The sequence below is a fragment of the Canis lupus genome, chromosome 1, assembly GCF_011100685.1.
Source record: "Canis lupus familiaris isolate Mischka breed German Shepherd chromosome 1, alternate assembly UU_Cfam_GSD_1.0, whole genome shotgun sequence".
NCBI lineage: Eukaryota > Metazoa > Chordata > Mammalia > Carnivora > Canidae > Canis > Canis lupus.
The window spans coordinates 13,304,193-13,329,153 of NC_049222.1; the positions used below are offsets into that span (position 1 = coordinate 13,304,193).

Below are 24,961 nucleotides of genomic sequence, written 5' to 3' on the forward strand. Positions count from 1 at the left end.
TTCCTTATGTTCATATTTCCTTCTTCCCCAGTTTCCTTTATACTGATGGCAAATGTGCCTCCAAATGTTCTACATATCGAGCAAAACTTGTCAATGTTTTTTCACATGTGCTCTCCCATATGAGAAACTCAACAATCCATCAATTTTTCCTCTCCTAGTCTGCCACCAACCAGTACGGGCAAGGTTCTTGAAAGTTTGTGGGATTTTTCCCTCCCACAGCTTAACTTTATAAGCGGGGTACAACTTTCCCTCCTGTTATACTTTAGTTAGCAGGCAATTTATTATTTGTCAATGGAGTAAAAATAATGTTTTTCTCGAACATTAAAGCACACTGCTTAAATAGCAGATGCATTATTATTTTTCTTAAATATTTAGGCATTGATAACATAATCTGTCTGATTTTTTTAAGCTTTAAATACTTTAAAGGCAAACTTACAAGGTTCACACACTTTTGCAAATATTTGAACTTCTGTAAGTCTAATAAATCAAGACTTACAAGTCCAGTGAACTAGACTCTCCTAAAACTCAAACATTGCAAAAAATACACAAAATAGTACAATGATTGCAAGACTTATTCTAAGATTAGAATGAGTAATCTCATTCTTACTCATGTGAAGTTTCTAGTATCATCCTTTTTCCTCCTTGTTTGTTTGAAAAATACTAATTTTAATACTCTCTCCTCGTTGGTCTCTGAGAATGTTATAATGGTCTTCCTGTATGATATTTAAGAACTTTTAATTTACTAGAGCAGAGACACAGAGAACTTGTCTCCTCTACTTAGTGTGAGACATAATGGATGGAGCCAAAATATTTCATAGAGATATGATTTTTTAAATTGTATATATTACAATTTCCTATCTTTGAAGCTAAGGCATAGATATGATAAAATGTCATATATATTACAATTTCCTATCTTTGGAGCTAAGGCATTTTTTATGCTAAACATTGAACCAAGATTTCATACAGAAAACACATTTTCTTATACTACTTTATATTGTTCATATTAGATCTAGTCTTTCATTTTATTAGAAGAATATCAAAAAAATATAACCTAGAATATATAATCAATCTAAACTTAGAATAACAGCTGATGAGACTACCAATAAGCAGTTGTGTGTGAATATTTTTTTAAAGAACATAGGAAAAGCACAGCCAATTTTACAGAGATTTAGCATGACTAAGAGTATCTTTTAATAACTTTCAATACATATTTATATCAATTAGAAATGTATTCTTCTGGGGCACGTGGGTGACTCCGTTGGTTAAGCGGCTACCTTTGGCTTAGGTCGTGATCTCAGGGTTCTGACATGGAGTCTGCTTCTCCCTCTCCCTTTGTCCCTCCCCCACTCATATGCTCTCTCTCTCTCTCTCTCTCTCAAATAAGTAAATAAAATCTTAAAAAAAAAATTTTTCTTCCAATTCATAAGATTTTTAAAAGCAGGGAATGTTAATATGACTACACTTTGACACATGATAAATGCCTTCAACAAAATGTTTATTTTTGAATACTTTTAGCTTCACAGAAAAGTTGCAAAGATAATCCAGGAAATTCTGTGTACTCCTAACACATTTTCTCCAGTGCTAACATCTAATTATCAGTATACATTTGTTCAAACTGAGAGGACAGCATTGGAACACTGCTACTAACCAAACTCCATATTTCACTTGGATTTCACTAGCTTTTCCATTAATGTCAACATTTAAGTATTTTTTTAAATACTCAGCCAAAAGGGGAGGGCCTTAAATTTACAATGGTAGTTTATGAATTATTAAAATTATGTTCTTGAGAAAATTCTTGCTTATCCATATATCACCTTTGTAAAGATTTTTCTTGACCCAGTGAGGTATGTGAAATATAAGTGACAATGATAATACAGTGACCAAGTAGTTCAAAAATTGTATAGCATTCAATTGAATAACATAGTACTTCTGAAATGTAAATAAAAGTCACTTGAAGACAAGATGTTAAGTGGTAAACTCTACCTCTAGCTATATAGGTATGATAAAATTGCTAAAATGCATTGTTTCAAGGTTTATTCACTAACATTCAAATGTGAAAAAAGATGCAAGCCACAAACTGGTTTTTATTATAATTGCGTTTTCCCATCTTTTGGTGCACTTTTTACACCATAAGATGGTCTTGTTCGATGACAGAGAAATGTGGTTTAGGGGGAGCAGAATCTCCCATAAAAGAGAATGCTAGCAGTTTTGTTGTGCCTGATGAAGAAGAGGAATGGATGGTTTGCATTAAATTCAATGGGGGGGAGTCTGCTGCGAATACTCACCTCACTCCCACTGCCAGCTGCAGCCTCTGTACCTTGTTCATTTATTTCTATAAAAGACTTATGGAAAACATTGGACAGAAATAAGTTTCCCTCCATTGACATTCCTGAGAAGTCAGCCTTGCCCTGGTTAAAGGCATCACTCATCCCCATACTCCTCAGGGATGACTTGAGATCATAAGTTTCTTCCAGCCTGAACTTGGGGAGATGCAGCTCCACTTCATACAACTCCATCATGTCTGCGCTGGTCCACTCACTCAGCTTCTCGTAGGTGATGGCCCTTTCCAGCTGCAGGTGCACAATGAGAAGGAGAGAGTCAGTGAGAAATATTGGTTGAGTGAGACCTCAAGGGATTACACAGAGGAATTACCATCACTCCTGTTATCCAGGGTAACAAAGCACACACATTTGGAAATTCCTTGTGTCATGAGATTCTTCACACTGTCGACCTATAGAATCTTCGTTTTGCAACACAGTCCTTCCCAGGACACGGGAGAATTTGACCTTGATTCAAAATGGCAGTACTTCTGTGCCATCAACTACACACAGAAATGCATCAATGTAAATGTGCATTTAGGTGCTGTCTACACTAAAGTATAAACTTTAGAATAAATTATGTGCCAGGGAACAAAAATACATTTGTTATATTAACATGGGAGATGATTCTCTGAAAACAAAATCGGAGATAAAATGTCTGTATAATCACGACAATATGAAATTATTCATATAATTGCTACTTTGCTTTTGCTACTTTGAGAGTATTCTACACCCGAATATTGTGGTCAGTGACATACTTGTAGATGATATACATAGTAATCTGACAACATATTTAGCTTCCTGCACTCTTAGGAAGAAAGGCTTATCTTATAAGGGTGTGACTCTCATGGTTTAGTGTCCACACTTGGTCTTATTTTTACCAATCTTTCTAGATTTTATGATACAATTTGGAAACTTCTTTTACATTCCAGCAGGGCTGTGGACACTTAGAAGTATAAAGAAAGTGATGTACTTGAAAAGTTATACACGGTGCAATGAAAGCCAGGCTGCCTATTGCATGAGAAACTATTGTTCAATTTAAATATACTGATTGCTCAGACACATGGTCTGACCAAAGTTATATCAGACTTCATAGAAATTTGGCTGATAAATAACTTAAATAATACTGGAAGGTAGTAGTGATACACACTGTTTCTCCTGAGGACTTAAACAAGACTCTGACTTCCAAAACTTGAAAAAAAAAATCCATTTTAATTAAATAGAGTCTTGTTTAAAAAATATGTATCTAAAACTAGATTAATGCAAATGATTAAAAAATTAACCTCCAATTAAGGAGGCCCTGGCAGAGGGAGAAGAAAGACATATTTGTTGAGAATATGGTTCTCCTAGTTGAGGGAGAATATACATATTTGTTGCTCGTGTGGCTGTTTGTTTAGCTACACAGGGCTAGAGCCTATAGATTACTTAACCTTTCTGAGGAACAGTAATACCAACTTAAAGAGTTTTATAAAGCTTAAATGCCACTGTGAAGGTAAATTCCCTAGGGAGCAAGGTACATTGGTTGTCTTCCTCTACAGGAATCAAAGAACAGACAGGGAGACCAGGTCTTATATTTCTACCCAGAGGGGTAAATACCAGAACCTTCCCAGGAGACAGACTGTACCTGATCCAGCCCATCAACATCTTCTGGCAGCAGTACAAGCAGGCTGAGGTCATGGCTGTCATAGTAGAGTTGAAGGCCTATGGCTTGTGGCTTTTCAATGTGAAAAATTTGGAGCTTTTCTTTCATGGACATCATTAGCACTGGTTTGCTTGTACTCTACAGAAAGTAAGTGGCAAAGTCACTGAGGAAGTGTTTCAGCAAATCCTTAATTTTGTTTTATCATCATTAGTTCCCAGTACTCTGGGACACGGGCAAAATTGGTGATTCTCGACAAAATGCTGAATAAAGTTATTTAGACCTTACTTTCTGGAAACAGAAAATTTGAATTTCAAATTGGCAAGACTTTATCTACCAATCGATAACATTATCAATAAGTGATGTGGAAGTCTCTATTTATAATGCTATTGCGGCAACCCCTGTAAATTATAGCAAGCTGGATCCTACCGAACACTTTAAAAAGTATCTAATCTTATGCAAACTATATAAATGTCGATGATTCAAAAACTGAATAAGGGGTATTTCACCTGCGAACATCTGAGAAAGTATTTTGGTGTCATAAACACTGAAATTTATTAAGAGAACAAAAAGACAATAGGCCAGGAGGAAATGTTTGCAAAACACATATCTGATTAAGGACTGGTATCAAAATATATAAAGAGCTTTTAAAAACTTAATGACAATAAAAGAACCCAATTTTATAAATAGGCCAAAGATAAGAACAGATACTTCACCGAAGGAACACGTACAGCCTATGAAAAGATGCTCTATCATATGTCATTAGGGAATTGCAAATTAGAACAATGAGATACTACTACAGACCTTCTAGAAAGGCCAAAGTCCAAAACACTGACCATATCAACCACTGGCAAGGATGTGGAGTGACAGGCATTGTCATTACCCATCAATGGGAAGGCAAAGTGGAAGCCACTTCCGGGACACAGTTTGGCAGGTTCTTACAAAGCTAAACATAGCATTGCCATGGGATCCAGCAAATGTGCTCCTGAGTATTTACCAAAAGGAGTTAAAAGCATATGTCCACAAAAAACCTTGCACCCAGATATTTATAGCAGCTTTTTTCATAATTGCCAAATATTGGAAGGAACCAAGATGTCCTTCAATAGGATGACTGGCTAAACAAACTGCAATACATCCACACAATGGAATATTATTCAACAGGAGAGTGGGTGGTCTAGAAAATCATGGAACGACAGGGAGAAAGCTTCAAATACATATTGCTTCATGGAAGAAGCCAGTCTGGAAAGGCTACATACTATACAATTCCAACTATATTATATGCCAGAAAAAAACAAAACGAGAGACAATGAAGAGATCAAAGAGACTAAAAGGTTGCCAGATGTTTAGAGGGAGGGATGAACAGGGGGAGTACAGGGTATTTTTTACAGCAGTTAAACTATTCTGTATGCTACCTGGTGTAATGGCGGATACATGACATTATGTGTTAGTCAAAACCCATCGAACTATACAAGACCTAAAGTGAACCCTAATGTAAACTGTAGACTTCAGTTAATAAAAATGTATCCATATTGGCTCATTAACTGTAACTAACGCAAAAGGTTAATAAGGGAAATTATGTGAGGGGAGTTTATAGGAATTCTACTTTCCTCTCAATTTTGCTGCAAACCTAAAAATGCTCTTTACAAATGTCTATTTTTAGTAAAGCCCATGCTCAAACAAAAACAAAACTGCAATTCAGATGCTGTAGACATATTGTTTTGTCTATTCTATGTGGAGCTGTTAATCACAAGTCCCAACCTTCTGCTAATGTAGTGGTCATATGACTAGACCTGTCCATTCAGAATACCTCATGACACAGTGATTTTTCAGGGATGAGCACATGAACGGCACAAAACAGAGACCTCCTTGGGAGCATTCTATCAGAGTCAGCAGCAAAGGCTTTATCTACCAGGGTTGTGAAGCTCGAAGGCTCACGACAAGGCAACCATATTCCTGGTCATATAGAGAAATCATATCTTCAGTATTAGAGAATGAAGGCAACCACCAGAGGGACTGGTGACGGTGGGAGTGGAGGCAGAGAGAGATAGAGAAATGAGATTATGGTTTGAGACTCCCTGGATGTCTTGGTTCATCTTAGTTAGGTGACTAATGCTAATACAATTCCCATTTTCCCGGAGCTGGTGTGCAATGCTATTGTATCACTTGCAATTCGTGGATACACTAAGCCAGGCAACTATCCAGCTCATTTCTGGTTAGCCTATCCCATTGTATGTTTGGTCCGTTCCTATCTTTAGCCCACTGATTGTCTGAGGGCCGCCCATGGCACGCATCCCCAGGATTACCCTGATAGGTCCTTGGCAGCACTGTTTATGTGAGAAGACTGCACCCCACCCCCCAAGGACTAAATAGCTTTAACCAATGATGGCTAATCAATTCCTTTCCTAGGAATTTAAAATGAGATCAGACTGGTCTCTAAAACAGAGGCAGCATTGTGAGTAGCTGTGTTCTGTCCTTGCTAAAGGGAAAGAAGAGAAAGTTAGACTTCAGCCTGAGGGAAGAATATGATGGGAGAAGCAGAGCTGAAAAGATAGAGACTGAATCTTGACCACATCCGACTCCTTGTTTCCACTCAAGTTCTAAGGCCCAGCCACATTCCAGTCCTGGGATTCTCTGCAATCTATCTGTCACCTCTTATTAGTCTCCCTTCTTGCTGTCATCGGTGCGTTCCTATCACACAAACAAGCGTGTTGTGTCCTAACATAAAGAGGAAACTTAATGAAAGAGATGAGATTTTTTAATTTTTATTTCTTTTACTTATGGAAAGGTAAGAGTTTCGTAGAAGAGAGTACTGGTCTAGTAGAGCAAAAACAGAACTAATAGTGAAGATTTGAGGTTAGAGTTCTGGTAGATGTCTAACTTAGGCATGGCTCCAGTCACTTTACCACCTGAAACAAATAAAATAACCACCTTATCTACTCTATCCTAGTCGTAACAAGGACTAAGTGATAAAATATGTGAATAGCCTATTTTCAGAGAAGAAAAAACAATGGAAGAGGAATTCCCAGGTGGGATGGACCTGGCTTTTAGCTCAGCCATCCCTGGCCTGGTAAGAGCCAGACTTCATAGGAACATATACTCAGCCAGAAGAGTGAATTTCAAACAGAATCTCCTTTATGAAGCCATGTAAAAAGCCATGATGACTATTAGAAAGTTTCTACCTTGTTTATTCTGAAAGGCTTTTCTGTGGTGTCTTGAACTGAGAACTGATGTTCCCAGATTCCTTTAAAGTAAAGAGCGTTCACCAGGACCATTCTGGTTGCAGAATCCACAGCATCATCAGGTAGGAGATTTGGGATTTTTCCTATGAGAACAAAAGGACAGATTGCAAATGGTATAGTTACATCCTAGCAATATGCCACACTTGCAAAAATGATAATTATGAAATACTGCTAAGTGATAATATCTTATATCCACCAATGAGCCACACCAGGAAGTTAGCATTAATAGAATATTACTAACAGGTCCTGTTTAAATTTCATCTACTGTTCCAAAAAGTCCTCTTTCAGGACCAGAAGTCAATCCAAGATCTCAAGTTGTATTTAAGTGTCATTCCATCTTTGTGCCTTTTTTAAAAATTTTTTTTATTGGAGTTCAATTTGCCAACATATAGCATAACACCCAGTGCTCATCCGCCAAGCGCCCCCCTCATTGCCCATCTTTGTGCCTTTGAATCTGGGACAGTGCTTCATTCCTCCTTTGTCTTTCACGACTATGACACTTTTGAAAAAGTTTGGTAGCATGCCCCTCAATTCTCAGTTCAGATTTGTCTGATGTTTCTCCTCAGTTGTATCCACCCCCCCCCCCCACATACACACACCAGAAAGATATGTTAGGCCCTAACTACCAGCTCCTATGAATGTGAATTTATTTGGAAATAAAGTCTCTGCAGATCTAATCAAGTTAAGATGAGGTCGTACTGGATTAGGGTAGCTGTAATCCAATAACTAATGTCCTCACAAGAGGAGGAAAATTTGGACATAGGCACACAGAGAGGACAAGACTCTGTGAAAACACAGACATAGGACAGACGTAAAGAAGATTATATGTTGACTGAGGCAGAGATTGAAGTGTCCATAAACAAAGGGATGTCAAGGATTGCCAGCAACCACCTGAAGCTAGGAGGGAGGCATGCAACAGTGCCTGTCCTAGAGCATTTAAAGGAAGTATGACCCTGCTAATACCTTGATTTCAGATTTGCAGCCTCCGGAACTGTGGGAAAATACATTTCTATTGTTTGAAACCATCCAGTTTGTGGTAATTTGTCATGACAGCCCTAGGCAACCAACACAACCACAGGAGCAATGTTGTGCTTCTCAATGAATCATACCAGGAAATATATTATGTTCCTATTTCTCATTATGGGTGATGTTAACTTTGATGATTTGAATCCCACAGGTTTCTCACTGTAAAATTACAACTTTTACCCTTTATAATTCCTAAGTATCATTCAGGGAGCTACTTTGTGACCACATAAATTTCCCGTTTCTCATCAAACTTTTGCCCATCAATTTTCGCATTCATGGCTAATCTTGCCTGAAACAATTATGACTGTGTGTTTGCCCAATGGTGATTTTTCAATTTCCACTATTTTTCTACATTTACTAATTAGAATTCTACTATGAGGAGGAACTTTTTCATATCTTCCTTTTATTTAGGTATTCAATAATTTATATCAATATAGACACATGGATATTTGCTTTATTCTATGGGCTATGATCTATTACTATCATTGCCTATTTTTTTGCTCAAATCATCCCCGATTTGGTTATTGGAAGCCTCCTCGAGGTGGCTCCCATGCCCTTTTGACATGTTCCCAAGTATTTTGAGCACTTCCCTACATTCTGCTGCCACAATGTGTCCTAAGGTTTATCTGGTGCTTTCCATGTCCCAGACCTAGAATTGGCATTTCTTCCAGAAGCCCTGATTACTTTTTTGAAGAATGGCTTTTTAGAAATCAAGATGTGGATATTAGCCATGCCACGATATTACTAGAGTGTCATTGCTCAGCAGAGAAAGCTAGGAAATACATATATTACACACACATCTGTCAATAGTTCTATATCAAATTCTCTTTCTACTTATATATTAAAAATGAGGAAGTCATATTGCTATCTCCTATTTCAATCCAGCAGCACGGAGTTCATGCTCACCTTTGCTTTTCCTTATTTGTAATTCCTTTCTTTGTCAGTGAGAAACCTGGACCTTATTAATTCCAATATATTTATTTATCTGCTCCATCCTAGAATATACATAAGGTAGTTTCAGACTGGCTAACCCATTCTTCTATGAAAAACAAATTTGATAACTAGGTTACAAGATTTGTGTACAGTTCTCTTTTTAAAGCCTTAGAGTACATGGTCAAAATATTATTTTTTCTAGGACAAATATTTGTTCAAAAGAATAATTCTGCAACAGGAATGTCCGCTAAGAAAACATGCTATTGAAAGAGAACTTTGAATTTTGAAGAGAAAATACAGATGGGGTAGGCTGATAGGTGAAACCCTGCACACTTGTGCAATACCAGAGGGCTACTGAGCAAGTCCAAGTGTTATCCGGGAGTTGGAAGCTCACAAATCAAGAGCAATGGAGCTTCTTGGGAAAAGGGGAGTGTCAATGGGATTGAGGGAATTATTCCATTTACAGCAATTATTCTTCCTTGACTGTGATTTAGAATCACCTAAGGATTTAGAAATATTGATGCCAGAGCCTCACTCCCAGAGATCTGAATTAATTCATCTGGGGTTGGGCTTAAGAATTAGTAAACTTAGTTTCATGAACAGCAAGGACTGAGCGCCACTGGTTTGGAGCCACTTCATCTATTGGCCTTTTATACCTCTCTGCATGCCAGCAATGGGTAGCAAACCTATTAGCTTGCAGGTTAGTGCAGTGAGCAAGGATACTCATGTCACAGTGGGGTTAGGATATAATGGGGTAGCTGAATTGCATTTTTTTAGAAAAAGGATTAGATATAACATGTGTAATGAAACTTTTGGAAATAATGAAAAACAACTAAAGTTAAGTCTATTTAACTTCTCAATTTCCCTTTATTTCTACAAATGAAAAGTAGGTAGGGAAAACAATAATACATAAGTGAAATATAATAAAACAACAATAAAATGAAATCCAGAGCTCCAGCTTTCCATTTTTAGTAATTTGCTGGTAAACTGGGTCCAGGTAGGGGTGGGAGAGAAGGAGATTTTTGATTTATAGCCACTTCTGTGGTGTAAATATTCCCACCATATTGATTTCAAGCTACCAGCATGAAGTCTCTGAAAGGGGGATTGGGGAGAGATGTGCACATGCAGTAAACGGGCTCCCTTCTACGTCAGCACACACCCTGCCTGCGTAGTCCTCACCGGTGCACATCAGAAGCACTGGAGTGGCTTTTTTTTTTTTTTTTTTTAAGTTCTGGGGGCAGCAGTTTTAGAGATTCCAGTCGATTTGAGGCATGACTTGGCTATGTCTATTCAAAACGAAACAAAACAAAACAACACCTCCCTCATCTACAAAACAAACATTTTGATTTTAACAATTAAATTTGAATTCTATTTTATTTCTTTTGAAGATTTTATTTATTTGAGAGAGAGAGCATGAGCGGGGGGAGGGGGGTGTAAAGGTGGGGGATAGGATGGTGGGCAGAAGGAGTGGGAGAAGCAGGCTCCCAGTTGAGCTGGGAGCCCAATGCAGGGCTCTATCCCAGGACCCTGAGATCATGCCCTGAGCCAAAGGCAGATGCTTAACTGACCAACCCACCCAGGCATCTCTGAATGTGATTTAAATGCTGATGTCAAAACTTTCTGAAACGTTTTAGCGTTGTTTTTGTATCTTATTAATGACAGTATATTAAACTTAATTTAAAATTTGATGATTCAACATGGGGAGGCCATCTACATTATTTTTTTAACTTTATTTTTGCATGGAAGTTTACTTTTTTAAAGGTTCTGTGTAATTTTTTAATTACTCTTATCATTTGATAGAGTTGTAGATGCAAATAGACAACATCTCGAGGACTAAGTTTTGCACAGGCTTATCTCAAGTTGGTTGCAATCCAAATGATGTTAGTTATATTGTATTGTTCTCTGGATTCATATGTTTTCAAAGAAACCAACCTTTTGAACCCAGGCTGCATTAGGACATGTAAAATATAATTATTTTACAAAGAATGTACAAAGTGTAGTTAAATACAACTTTAAAGTATCAGAAAAATTGGACCATGATTTTGCTTACTCTTTAGAGCTAAAGTGCCACCTACTGGCTCACTTATTGCACACACCCTTGGTAGTTTGAGGTCACGAGAAGGACAGTCTTCGAAGATATTCATAGTAAATCCTGCTGAGCACATTTATTAATGTGACACGAGAGTGCCCATGGTGTGCCAAGCGCACAATCGATTTCGAGATTACAAACATGTAGATAATAACCTTCCCCAATATCCACTTTTAAGTAGCTTCTAGCTGTAAAGAAAACAAACCAGAAAAAAATGTGCAACATATACCTGACACTATCATTGAGACTTTGACTCTAAATGCCATGTATATCCCAGTAGTGCATATGGCTACTTGAAAGCAGGCCTATTTCAAAGCTTACAGAAAGAAGCTTCTTTCAGGTGATTCAGATGGAATGTAGTCATGCCAAAGAGTTTCTTAGCAACTTTTTCTTAAGGATGTGCAGAACTCTGCCCTGACAAAGTCAAAGTTCCTGAGTAGCTGGTTAATTCCTTACTTTACTTGGTATTGAATAGCCCTCAAACAACTGATATTTGTGTTTAATGTGTAAAGAGAGAATACAGAAGGATTACAGCTTTCTTCCTCTTTGGAAGATTCCACTTCTAAGACAGAGCTGGCAGGGCCAGTTGGAGCAATGAAGTCATGAGATGTGGGAAATAGGGGCTTCATAGAAGATCCTGTGAAAAATCGAACATGCCCTGGGTTAGCTAATTTTGGAGGAACTCTCATTTTGCGAGTAGTATGACAACAGAGGATTTTTCAAAGTGTATCTACCCTATATCTTGATCATAGAGTAGCTGTAATCTGAACTCTATTCTTTCCTCCATAATTTCAGATTATTAATTCAACTCTTCCACAAAAGCAAAACTTCTTTTGTGCTGTCAAATATGGTGGCCACTAGACACACATGGCTACTTAAACATAAATTAATTAAAAAGAGCTCAAGTTAAAAATTCCGTTCCTCAGTCACATTAGCCACATTTAAACTCATCCATAGTCACATGTGGATAGTACAGGTGACCATAGCACACTGGGCACGGCAGACTTATGGCACATGTCTATCATTGCAGGAAGATCTCCTGGGCAGCTGTGTGATCTAGATAGATGGATCTGGTCATGTTCCTTGAGGGACAGTCTGTTCTGGGGCAGCATGGCAAGGACCCTAAGAACCGAGCTTACAGCAGCAGACAATGGCTCTCCTCTAGGCTCTAAAAAGCTTTGCTTGGTGCATAAGTCTTTTCAGAGCCTAGAGGAGGGCCATTGTCTGGTGCTGCATAAGCTCAGCTTCTTCGAAGACAGTAGATCAACTGCTCTTAGCCTTTCTATCTGTAGGGCTCCCCTTCTCTTCCAGTCAACACAACAGTCCCTGAGCTAGGAATTTGAGACCTCAGATTTAGTTTACTCTCAGACCATTCTTGCAGCCACTTCTGCAATGTTGAATTTGTGTTTTATGTGACAACATACTTTTGCCTGTACAATCCCATTTGGTCTTCCTGCCAACGGAAACAGTACAAGCACTCAGCAAATCCTAGCTAATCTATAATTCTAAAAACAAGCTTGCTTTTGAATGAATCTAAATCAGGTGTAAGTTAAGTAAAACAGTCACTCTTGCCTCACATGTGGCTTTTGAGTCACTAGTTCAATGAAAAAGGAACTGAGAACTCAGGGCTGCCAAGTTCCTCAGTGTATTTCGATAAACATTAACATTCTGAACAACGACAATTAGCAGGCCTGCTGTGTGTTAGTGACTTAAAGCTGAAAATCCCATCAGGCAGCATCATTGCACTTGAGCCCTTGAATCTAGTAGGGGAGGCTGCAGCAGCTAACTTCACTAGCAGGGTGATGCATGTCAAAGTAAATTTTCACACCTAGTGCTGTGTGAATAAAAAGGAAGGCAGAAATAAACTACTGGAAGTTCATTAAGATAAAAAGCTTTTGCACAGCGAAGGAAATAATCAACAAAACTAAAAGGCAGCCTATGGAATGGGGGAGAAGATATTTGTAAATGACATATCTGATAAAGGGTTAGTATGCAAAATAAGTTTTAAAAACTTAGAAAACTTAACATCCCCAAAATGAATAATCCAGTTAAGAAATGGGCAGAAGCCATGAATAGACGTTTTTCCAAAGAAGACATACAAATGGCCAAAAGACACATGAAAAGATGTTCAACATCACTTGGCATCTGGAAAACACAAATCAAAACTACAATGAGATATTGCCTCAAACCTGTCAGAATGGCTAAAATCAACAACACAAGAAACAACAGGGTGTTGGTGAGGATGTGGAGAAAGAGGAACCCTCTTACACTGTTGGTGGGAAGGCAAACTGGTGCAGTCACTTTGGAAAAGAGTATGGAGGTTTCTTAAAAAGTTAAAAATAGAACTACCCTATGACCCAGCAATTGCACTATGAGGTATTTACCCAAAGATACAAAAACATTAATTCAAAGGGATACATGGACCCCTGTTTATAGCAGCATTATCAACAATAGCCAAGTTTGGAAACAGCCCAAGTGTCCATCAACTGATAAAGAGATAAAGAAGATGTATATATACTCAATGGAATATTGCTTAGTCATAAAAAAGAATGAAATCTTGCCATTTGTAATGATATGGATGGAACTAGAGGGTGTTATGCTAAGTGAAATAAGTCAGTCAGAGAAAGATGATTTCTTTATACCAGATAATTTCACTCATATGTGGAATTTAAGAACAAAACAAATGATCATAGGAGAAAAAAAGAGAGAGCAAACCAAGAAACAGACTATTAACTACAGAGAACAAACAAATGGATGGTTACCAGAGGGGAGGTGGGTGGGTGGGGGATGGGTAAAATAGGTGATGGGAATTAAGGAGGGCACTTGTGATGAGTACCAGGTGTCCTAAAGAAGTACCAAATCACTAAATTTTATACCTGAAACTAATATTACACTACATGTTAACTAACTAGAATTTAAAGAAAAAATAAAAGCATTAAAATTAAAATTAAAAAATTAGGGATGCCTGGGTGGCTCAGTAGTTGAGCGAATGCCTTCGGCTCAGGGCGTGATCCTAGGATCTGGGATCGAGTCCCACATCGGGCTCCTTACAGGAAGCCGGCTTCTCCCTCTGCTTGTGTGTCTGCCTCTCTCTCTCTGTGTGTGTCTCTCATGAACAAATAAATCAAATCTTTTTCAAAAATTAAAGACGTTTATGTTGGCAAATCAAACTTCAATAAGAAAGTAAATTAAAAAAAATTAAAGAAATAGAACACTCACCTTTTAGGTTAGCACGAGGCTACCCAGCTAAAAACTACATCTTATTGATCTTTATGACAGCAAGTCTGGGTGACCAGCTATATCCTGGTTTGCCTGGGCCTGAGAGGCCTTTCAGTGCTAAATCCAGGAAAGTCTCAGGCAAATCAGAACAGGAACATAAAGTCATGTAACTGAGTTTGGGATATGAGTGCAACTGATGTGTGAAACTTTCAGGTCATCTCCTTAAAAAGCAAAGAAATTTTCTTTTCCCCATTTCCTGGTGGCTGTTAAATGACAAAAGCAAGAATCATCTTAGACTTAAATATGAAAACCAGGTTTTGAGGGTGGCGCAGCTGACCCTCCAGTCTGGGTCTCCAGATCACCTCAGGAAACAGAATACTTGTCTATCTGCCTTTTGACTATTATGTGAAAGATTAATAAGCTTCTACTTTATCATTAAGCCACTGTATTCCAGGTCTCTCAGCTGCAGCAGCTTAGCCCACTACTCTAATATGATCTGATTTTGAAAATTACTTAAGATTACATCTAATGCCACAATTTTGTTGTTAATTACTAGCTATTTTTCCTTAGAAATCACAAATGTAGCAGTATGTCAACTTTCCCCCTTGCATTTTCCTGCTTTTTGTCCCTGGGCTCCTCTTTGGAATTATTGGGATATGAGAATTTTCTTGTCCACTTAGTAAAGTGGGTATCTTGACATGTATGTTTTAGATACGACCGATTGGGAAAGCTGTGGATCTGAAAATCATGGGCATGAATAGAAAGAAATATTCTGAATATTTAAAATGTGTCCATAGTTCTAGTTAAGAAATACACATACTTCCACACAATGCAAGTTCAAAAAAATACAACAATGCTCAGCAAAGACCCTCTTCCAAACACCTTGGTGAAAGCTTACCCTCTGTCTGGCTTTCAACCCAAGAATTGATCTCCTTTCGAATTTGTCCAGAAGCTCCCACAAAGTTAACAGACTGTGGTTCTGCACCGAAGTATGCTTTCATGTCTTCTAAGTATTTCTGGAAGATAGAGGTAAAATCTCCTTTTGTAGAGTTTGTCCAAAACTGAGAAATCCAGTCTATTGAAGGACAGTTGCAAACCCTCACCCTGTTGTCCCCTTCTGTCTTTCCATACTCTGTTTTTGGTCAAAAACTAAGGGCTCCCCTCTTTAAAGTTAGCTGGACACTGACTAGCCATGTAGAAGTCCAGGTGTGGAGGAAGGCCTGCCTCCCATAGTGCTGGGGGCTTCTATACCCTCGCCTATTTTTTTTTTAAGTAGGCTCTACTTAAACCCAACGCAGGGCTTGAAGTCACAACCCTGAGACCATGACTCAGATGCTTAACCAACTGAGCCATCAAGGTGCCCCAACCCTTTCCTATTTTTATTCATGCCTGTGGAATGGGGCTGGAATGAAAATGAAGAGAACTCTAGGAATCTCAGGACTGACTCCAGTGACTAAGACATATTAGCAGTTGCACTTGGCTTTTTGCAGCAGAGCAGGAACCAACGTGAAGCCTGTAGGTGTGGCAGCTGCCTGCTATGGACTCTAGTGCCCAAGAACCTGTGGAGGGCCCCTGTGGAAAACTGTAGATTGCTAAGCATGACCAAAGGTTCAGAAGCCTGTCTGAGGGAAGAAAGCTGACGTCATCCTCACAGCCCTTTGATGTCCAGCCTGGTGGCAATCATTATAAGCAGGCTGTAGGGTTGTTGCTATGAGGGTACTGCCATGAGAGCATAATTTATTTCTCAGGACTGCTGTCCTTCATACTCCTTCAGTTTATTACTCTATGGAGGAATTGTGTGCAATAAAAAGTGTGAGTTAATTTAGCCTCCAGGCAGCAGTTTGAAGATTAGGAAGTCTAAATTCTGTAGAAATTATCACCTAGTAAGAAAGGAAAGCTTAGAGATTCACAAGGCATCATTCCCTGTCTCAACTCAGTGGTTCTGATCAACCTCTCCAAGCACATCCAGAGCTTGTGAACATTTTAAAAGACGTATCATTTTGTATTTCTGCATCCTTCTCATCTTTAAGTACCCACTCCACTCAAATACCTCCTACTTCTAGACCAAACCCAAATGCACGAGACTACCAGTAACAGAAATGTCTTTAAGGCCTCGTCTGGATGCTCTTCTGTCTTTAGTAATAACAAAGCCCAACTCCTGAACTCCCCAGAATTCACTGGCTACGGGCAGGGACAGTACTGCTTGTTATCACAAAAAAAGCTTTATCTTTTCTATTGCTCTCCCTCTACCCTACCCAATTTCCTTGCTCTTTGCTCACTGGGTCAAAGGATGTGATGGACTAACATGAAAGAAGTCAATGCTTGGCCTGGTTCAGGGTTGACCACTCTGAGGAGCCCTTGAATCTGAACTGAGGACAAAAGCATGGTCTGCATTGTGGGGTCTCAACCATCTGAGAAGGGGAGAAGTTGATTTTATCCCATGTTAAGAGTCTTTTGTAAAGTCTCTAAAGTTATGCTGTGACATGACTTGTTTGATCTCAAAGTCAGCTTTGCACTTGAGGACACACACAGTCTCTTGCCTCACTCTTAGGACCAGCATCACCTTCTGCTCCTGCAGATTGACCCTACTAAGTTACTTGACATCTTTTGCTCCCATTTCCTATGAAACACATGCTAACCTACACAACCCACATTTCTATGCATGTTCGTCCACTGAGGTGAACCCCTTCATTCTGAGCATAATGATCTGCTCACTAGATCTGGTTTGAGACCCATTATTGGTTTCCTTTACAACTAGACACGTATTGGTGGTCTATATGATTGTTTGCCAGTAAAGCTGACCACGTCCATTAACATTATCCTGGGATCAGTAGAGAAATGTACAGAGTTTCCTGATTGGTCTCACATGGCTCTTTCTTTCCCACCAGCTTAAAACAACATATTTGCACTTACAGTGTGAAATGGGTAAGTTTTCTCTCCATATAGCCTGTTGGCTGTTTTAAGGACGTAAGATGTGCTGGGGTTGTTGATTTCTGAGATAAGAGTCTGGAAGTGGGAATGTATTTCTTCAACCTTGCCCAAACCGAATTCCTTTAAAAGAAAAGGCGTTAGTCAAATAGTCAAATGAAAACATTGAACAAGAACTATGTATATGTGAACACCCTATACCTAAATGATTTGGTGTACTGCAAACAAAAGCTGGAATCAATTTATGGTGGACAAAAAATGTTTTCTTCAGTGTTAGCAGGGCAAGACTTTAAATGTTGCTGGGGTATCATTTTCTTCACATTTAGTTTGAAAAAGCAAGAACAGATTAGAAGGTGGGGAAGTTTTGAAGGGGAGGAAAAGATGGAGAGAGAGAAAGGGAATGAATACAACACCCCTTCCAAAAAAGTGTACAAATTTTTGTATTTTTGAAAATGTTCCATAACTTTATGATATTTTTCTAAGAAAAGTTCCCTATCAAAAGTTGCTTAAAATAGCCACTAAAATACATGTGCTGCAAGTGTTTTCTGCTTAATTATCAAATGTATATTAAAAATAAGACATACCATCTTTCTTTTCTTTTCACTTTCAGGACAAGATTTGAGGTCCTTGTCTCTGCTAAAGTGAAGCACCTGTCATTTCAATAAAAAAGGCAATAAGTGAACATGCTTTGTGAATACATAATTATATGAAATACTTATCAGCAAATACAAGGCAGTCATTCCCATCACTACAGAAAGTATAATTAATTAACTAGGGGGGCTCTGATTTCACTTAAATGATGTGTGCTCTGATTTCACTTAAATGATGTGTTAACTGAATGGATGGAGTAAGTCAACAACAGCTTTTAAATAAATTTTTTAAACTCCTGTTTAAATAGCTGGTGTCTTTATTCTTATTCTCTTTATAGGACATTTAAGATGATGTTGGGAAGATCCTTAGAGGTAAAAATCTCTTGTATTCCATGTTTTATTTTTTTCTCTAAAGTTCTTTTGAAAACTAGGTGTTCAATTGAGAGATTCATTTAGACAATTTAAGCATAAGCCACTGTTGCCCCAATTCGGGGATTTTAGTCATTTATTCTAGTTAAGTGTTTATTCTCATTGTCTACCCCACTTGGCAATTATAGACACAGTCTCTGTGGTCACCCCAGCATTTCATCTGAAAGTTAACTAGAAGGATGTGGACATCCTTGCTTTCCCTGACTTGTACAACAGTAGAAAAATAAGGTGATTATTCCATCTCCCACAGCCTGGACCCAGCTCACAATAAGGAAAAAACTCTAGTTTACCAAAGGTTGTGCTGACACATAGTGATGGGGTGCTTGAGTGACTCAGTCTCAATTGCAAACCGATGCTGTTGATATATAAATAGTATTTAAATAAAACAAGGCCAAGAAACACACAGCAATATATTTATATGAAGTTGACCTAAATTGGAATCCATCTAAGATTGTCTATCTTAGTAATAAACAATTATTAACTAGTGGTGAACCAGGATTTGCTGTGAACCAGGATTTTGTTGTTGTAAACTACGCAATATCTTGTGAACTAAAAGAGTAAGGGTGACATCCTAGGTCCAAACTGACAAAATATACATTCTTCCTATTTCATTCAGAATTACTGGCTGTGCCTTTTTCTGTATTTGGCCCTGAGGGTGCCACCTTGAGTGGAAATTCTATCACTTGGCCTTTTGATTATTGCATGACTTAGGGCTGGATTTGCTCTTTTCTATTTCTATTTTAAAAACTGACACATATATTTATGTTTGCGCACATGCACACATATACACGTGGCTTTTTTAATTATGTTTTTGCTATCCATGGCTATACTTGGGTGCACACGTGCACACACACACAATGCTTTGAAGATGCTTACAGCAAATCAATAATTAATTATACAATACTATTGTTTTGTTATTTTAATGCTCTCAATGGACTCTTTACATTCATTCAGACAACCAGGGATTGAGCACAGAAACAACCAAACAAAACAGAAAAGGCTGGATTCACTTGATTTTTCTATTTGTGTCTCCAAGAAAATCCTTCTGAGATTGGAAAGATGATGACTAATTCTATTGTTTAAAGTATGAGCCATTCAAAAACGAAACGGTATCACTCAAATGTATAATTTAAGAAACAAAACAAATAAACAAAGCAAAAAGAGACAAACAAAAAACCAGGCTCTTGACTACATAGAACAGAGGGTTACCAGACAGGAGGTGGGTGGGAGGGTGGGGGAAATAGATGAAGGGGATTAAGAGCTCACTTGTCATAATGAGCACTGAGTAATGTACAGAACTGTTGAGTCACTATACTGTACACCTACAACTAATATAACACTGTAGGGTAGCTTCACTGGAATTAAAATTTAAAAATAAAGTATGAGCCATTTCTTCTTGAAATATATTAATAATCAAAATAAAATTGTTTTTGGTGTTGAATCAAACTTGATAACCTTATCATTTGATCTTGCTAGGGAACACGAGCTCTTACATGGTTTTTCAAGCAGCAATTTTCCAGGTGATTCTCTTTCTCAGACTTCTTTTTACATCCTAAAATAATACGTTTAAGAGTATCTTTTATTTTGAAGGATATGGCTATAAAATGTAAGCTATTTGGACTTGAGGAAGCAAATGACGATGAAAATTAAAGAAACACTCTGTTTACAGGCCACAAAGAATGCTTGCCCTCTTCTGCTCACCTGAGCCATTTGGGCTGCAGTGGTACTTCCGGTGCCCAAATATACCATGGCCAAAGAGGTTGAGATGCCCCAGGGAGAAAAGAAAATATTTTTGCCCTCAGCTGATTCAGCTAGCTTTTTGCTAAAGTCCAGGGCAAATTGGTTGATTGATTTTGCTAGAGAGTCCATTGGGAAAACCTAAGAAAAATAAAGCAGAGATGGAAAACTTGTTAATAATCCTTTCCATTTATTTTACTTTTATATTTTACTGTTGGCTGACACAACTATCTTCTTCAATCACTCCTTCTTGAAATGACAAAAATATATATCTAATTTGATTTTATATAGTATATTTAATGTATATACGTTCATCCATTTTATATGCATGCATTTCCATTTATTCTTACATGGGTACCTATTCATAACAACCAAATGGGCTGGAGGAAACTCTCATACCAACATTATTAATTTACATATTAGAAAACTGAAATCCAGAGAGTTTAAGAGAATTGCTCAAATTTTTGTGCTAAGGTGCAGAAGAGAACAATTGGGGGCTGGTTAGTTGGCAGCTCCTTGTTGAGAAAAGCACAATAACAATGGCAATGGAAGCAGGTTTTCACACTGTCAGGCTTGAGCTGCTTTTCAATGCACAACTTGACTATTGACTTTAAGCAGTAGTTGAGAAATCATTAGACATATTTTCAAGACACTTTGTTTTTTCTCACTTATCAATCACTCATATTTTTATACTTTTGAACCTTATTTATTCATTCATGCCTTTAGATATGCTCTTCTTGTTTCCGAGAATGCTCTGCTCCTCCTTTACTCTATTGGAATCCAATTCTGTTCAAGTTTCTCTTTTTTCTTTAGAAGCTTTTCCTGATCTCCGTGTGCATAGAAGTTAAGTCTCACAACATCATTTCTGCCCTTTGCTTGACATTTATCCCACTGGTACTTCTGTCTTCATATGTTTATGTCTTTCCAACTCCAGCTAAGTTCCTTGAGAGTAAAATTGTCTATTTCTCCAACCACACCTCACTCAGGACTTTACACAAAATGTGTGCATATAAATTCTTGTTTATTATTTCTTTACAATATTCATTATTTGGGCTTCAGCCGCCATTTTTTATTCATTTAAACTTAAAACCATACAGTATAGTGGGAAATGCTCATAGAGAAGTAGGGAGATCAAGGCTCTTTGCCTTTACTCCCACTCACTTGAGTCCCTCTGAAACTGGTCTTCTTGAACAAAATATCTCAGTTTTTCTTATTTAAAAAAAAAAAAAATTATGTCACCTAGAACTTCATCTTATACTGGCATTACCTGACCCTTAGAACTTTAGAAAGGTCAAGAGTTCTCTCTAGTCAAATAGTTGAATCAAGGGAGAGCCATATGTAAGCCAAGTTTTGATTTCATCATGAATTATATTAACAGTGATCCTGCTAAAATCCCTCCTAACCATAGGCTGATACCTAGTCAAAGAACTTCCCAGCCTCTAAATCCTGCTTCAGCCATAGTTCCTACCTATTATTAAAGATGATGATAATCCTAGGCTAGTATTACTTGACTAAAGAAGAAACAACTTTAGTTTTGTAGTAAATCTACACCCTTTCAAAATGTTCGAAACTTGCCAGTACGTATTTTTTCTTAATAGATCCAGTGGCATCTTGGAAATAACCTCCTTAATCTCTTTTCAGCTATATTCATTCAACAATGTGTTGTTTATTGCCTATATATTAAGTTTTATCTCTTTAAAACTCATGAATCACATTCATATGGAAAATTCTTGGCTCCTTGAAACCATACTAACCATGAAGGGAGGAAAAAGTAAAGTCTTAGGGCCTGAGATTTTTATCTTTCTACCTAAACCATAGGTAGAATGTAATAAATTCCTGAAAACAATAATTTTATCTAATGAAAGAGCTCATTTCTTGTAGAAAGCTAATACCCAGTTATGTTCAGCTTCATTAATTCTCTTGTTAATATCATCATTAATATATGAGATATTGCCCAGAAAATAAAGGAACAATCCCTGTCATTTTTTTCTTACAAAAAATATATAGACATGATAATCCGTTAGTAAAAGTTAACCCAAGTGTGAAATGTGCTTTCTGAAGAATGCAGAATTTTAGGACGATTTTTTTTAAATATTTTATTTATTTATTCATGAGAGACAGAGAGAGAGAGGGAGAGAGAGAGAGAGAGAGAGAGAGGCAGAGGCACAGGCAGAGGAAGAAGCAGGCTCCATGCGGGGAGCCCCAGATGGGACTCAATCCTGGGTCTCCAGGATCATGCCCTGGGCTGAAGGCAGGTGTTAAACCGCTGAGCCACCCAGGTTGCCCTAGGATGAATTTTTATAAGAATTCATTAATCCATACAAGGGTTAGAAAATGATTTTTTTCAGAGATTATAAACATTTAGATCAGAAACCTACTATGCCATTTTCAAAAAAAAGTTTTCTTTGGGGCAGCCCGGGTGGCTCAGTGGTTTAGTGCCGCCTTCAGCCCAGGGCCTGATCCTGGAGACCTGGGATCGAGTCCCACGTCGGGCTCCCTGCATGGGGCCTGCTCCTCCCTCTGCCTGTGTCTGCTTCTCTCTCTGTCTCTCATGACTAAATAAAATCTTTAAAAAAAAAAAAAAAAAAAAAAAGTTTTCTTTGCAGTTTTCAGGAGTTATAGATGTGTCAGCTTACATATATATGTATTTATATATGTAATATATGCAAATATATGTATGTAAAGTATGTAAAATTTCAATCTCTCAAGGGCTTAGGGGAAAAGCTGGAGAATTATGAAAGTAATAAAAGGATTGTGTCATTCATCAAAACGTCCCATGATACACATAATCCCAAAGAACCTTGGAGTCCCCTTTGGTCCAATCGTCTTGTTCTATCTACTAGGAAACTAAGGCTCAGAGAGCTTACACGTGCTGCCCAATGTGTACAGCCAGCTAAGAGCAAAGTTACTGCTGCAATTCCATTCTCTGGGCTCTGAATACGATTGTTTTTGTCATTGCATCTCATTGTCTTCAAGATTTTAATGGTAAAAGGGAAGGACTGGGTGAGGAAAGAAGGTGAACAAGAGGAAGAAGAAAGGAGGGAAAATGGTGAGGAGGAGGAGGAAGTGGGAAGGATACTCGCCCCTTTTTCCATAAAAGGATACCCAAGGTTCCTTGACTGCCCAACAAGACTACACTGCCCACTTTGCGGAGCTGTGCCTTCCAGAGGATGACATCTCTCCTCAGCACTTCTACATTTACCCAAAGCCATTTTCTGAGGGAAGCAATAGTTTGGGGTCTTTAACATTGAGCACATAGTGGAAGGCTGGGGCTGAGGCTACTTGATGGAAGAGAAGAAAGCTACCAGCCCAGGGAATGGTGGCTAGGATGGGATGTGGAGTGGGGACAGAAGAGAACCAAACCATTAATTCTACTCATTAATAACTGGGACCAATTCATATTGCCAAGCCTGTTCTCCTGAAGGGTTAGAATGGGTTGGGCTCGATTATTCTGAGAATACTCTATTTCTCTTTGCCTATGTTGGCAGACACAGAGGTGGCCAATCTAAAAACGTGACAAGAGGAGATTCCATTCACGGCCTCACAACTCTTGGTGAAACCATTTCTCTACCTCCTTTTAAATGAATGCTCTCTCTCTCTCTCTCTCTCTCTTTGCCCTCTTTCTCATACAAACTTGGAACCAGTCCGGGGTTAAATCCATCTGACTTGCATAGAATTCTCAGGAGGATGAAGCTTTATCTATTATTTCTGTTTTCGGAGCCTTGATCATTTGTTACTCAGGTAGGCACTTCAGTAAAAAAGGAAAACATAAACATTTTGAAACAAAGAAATGCGTACAATACCTTGTTTTCTTCTGCTGGAGCAGAATTGGCAAGTGGTTCGTTCAGTAAGCGATTGTGGCTGAGTTAAGTAACTTCTAACTGTAGAAATATCTTTAAAAATACTAACTCCTCCCTTTTCTTAGCTCCACCCTCTGACTCACTTTTACAAGCCCTTACACTCTTCCTTTCAGGTCTTGCTTGGCCAGGAACTCAAATAAAAAGACAGAGATAAACAGTTAAGGTTTTGCCTGAATGACTTAATTACCCACACTTTCCATGTCTGTTTGCATGTGGAGACCTGAACTCTGACAAATTGTAACTCACACTTTCCTTGCTTGCTCTCTTCTCTAGTCTGCCAGTTGGCAGCAGTTATAGTAGTTTCCCCAGTTGCCTTCATTAAAAAAAAAAAAAAAAGGCTCCAAATTAGTGGAATAATGGGCAGTAAAATGGAAAATATGATAGGTGAAATATTTGCAGTTAAACTGTTAAAGCTGCTCTAAAGGGGCGCCTGGGTAGTTCAGTGGGTTAAGCATCTGCCTCCAGCTCAGGTCATGATCTCAGGGTCCTGGGATCAAGCCCTGAGTCTGGCTCCCTGCTCAGCAGGGAATCTGCTTCTCCCTGTCTCTCTTTCTCTGCCCCTTCCCTCCACTCATGTTCTCTCTCTCTTTTTCAAATAAATAAAATCTTAAAAATAAAATAAAGCTGCTCTTCAGGTGCCATGTGCAAGAGTCATCCAACAAATGTTGGTGTTCTTCTCCCTTGATGGGTTGATGCAGGACCCAGGCACAATTCCAACCAGTCCCATATCCAGGCTCCCACCCCAGTGACAAAGGGTCTAGATCAATGTTTTAGGGACACTGTGTCAGATGCTGGTTCATCATTTTTAAATTTTCTTTTATTTCTTCCTATGAATGTTCCTTCACTCCTTCATATTTATTGGGCAGGAAAAACAACAGTTACCATTTTATCTTCTACCACTAAATACCTGTCCATGGTGGGGTTGTAAGAGGATCAGAGAGAGGAATGGAATTG

The 24,961-nt window shown here is 38.3% G+C and overlaps 1 protein-coding gene across 1 annotated transcript; it reads right to left on the bottom strand.

The window, feature by feature from the left end:
• Positions 1-1,476: 1,476 nt before the first annotated feature.
• On the bottom strand, positions 1,477-24,082 carry SERPINB10 (serpin family B member 10). Its single transcript, XM_038525840.1, has 8 exons — positions 23,951-24,082; positions 20,112-20,288; positions 17,976-18,041; positions 17,377-17,514; positions 15,362-15,479; positions 7,137-7,279; positions 3,943-4,098; positions 1,477-2,570 (listed from the first exon to the last, which is right to left on the bottom strand). The coding sequence occupies exons 2-8, from the start codon at positions 20,277-20,279 to the stop codon at positions 2,166-2,168; spliced, it is 1,194 nt and encodes a 397-aa protein (XP_038381768.1). The 5' UTR covers positions 20,280-20,288; positions 23,951-24,082; the 3' UTR covers positions 1,477-2,165.
• Positions 24,083-24,961: the final 879 nt, after the last annotated feature.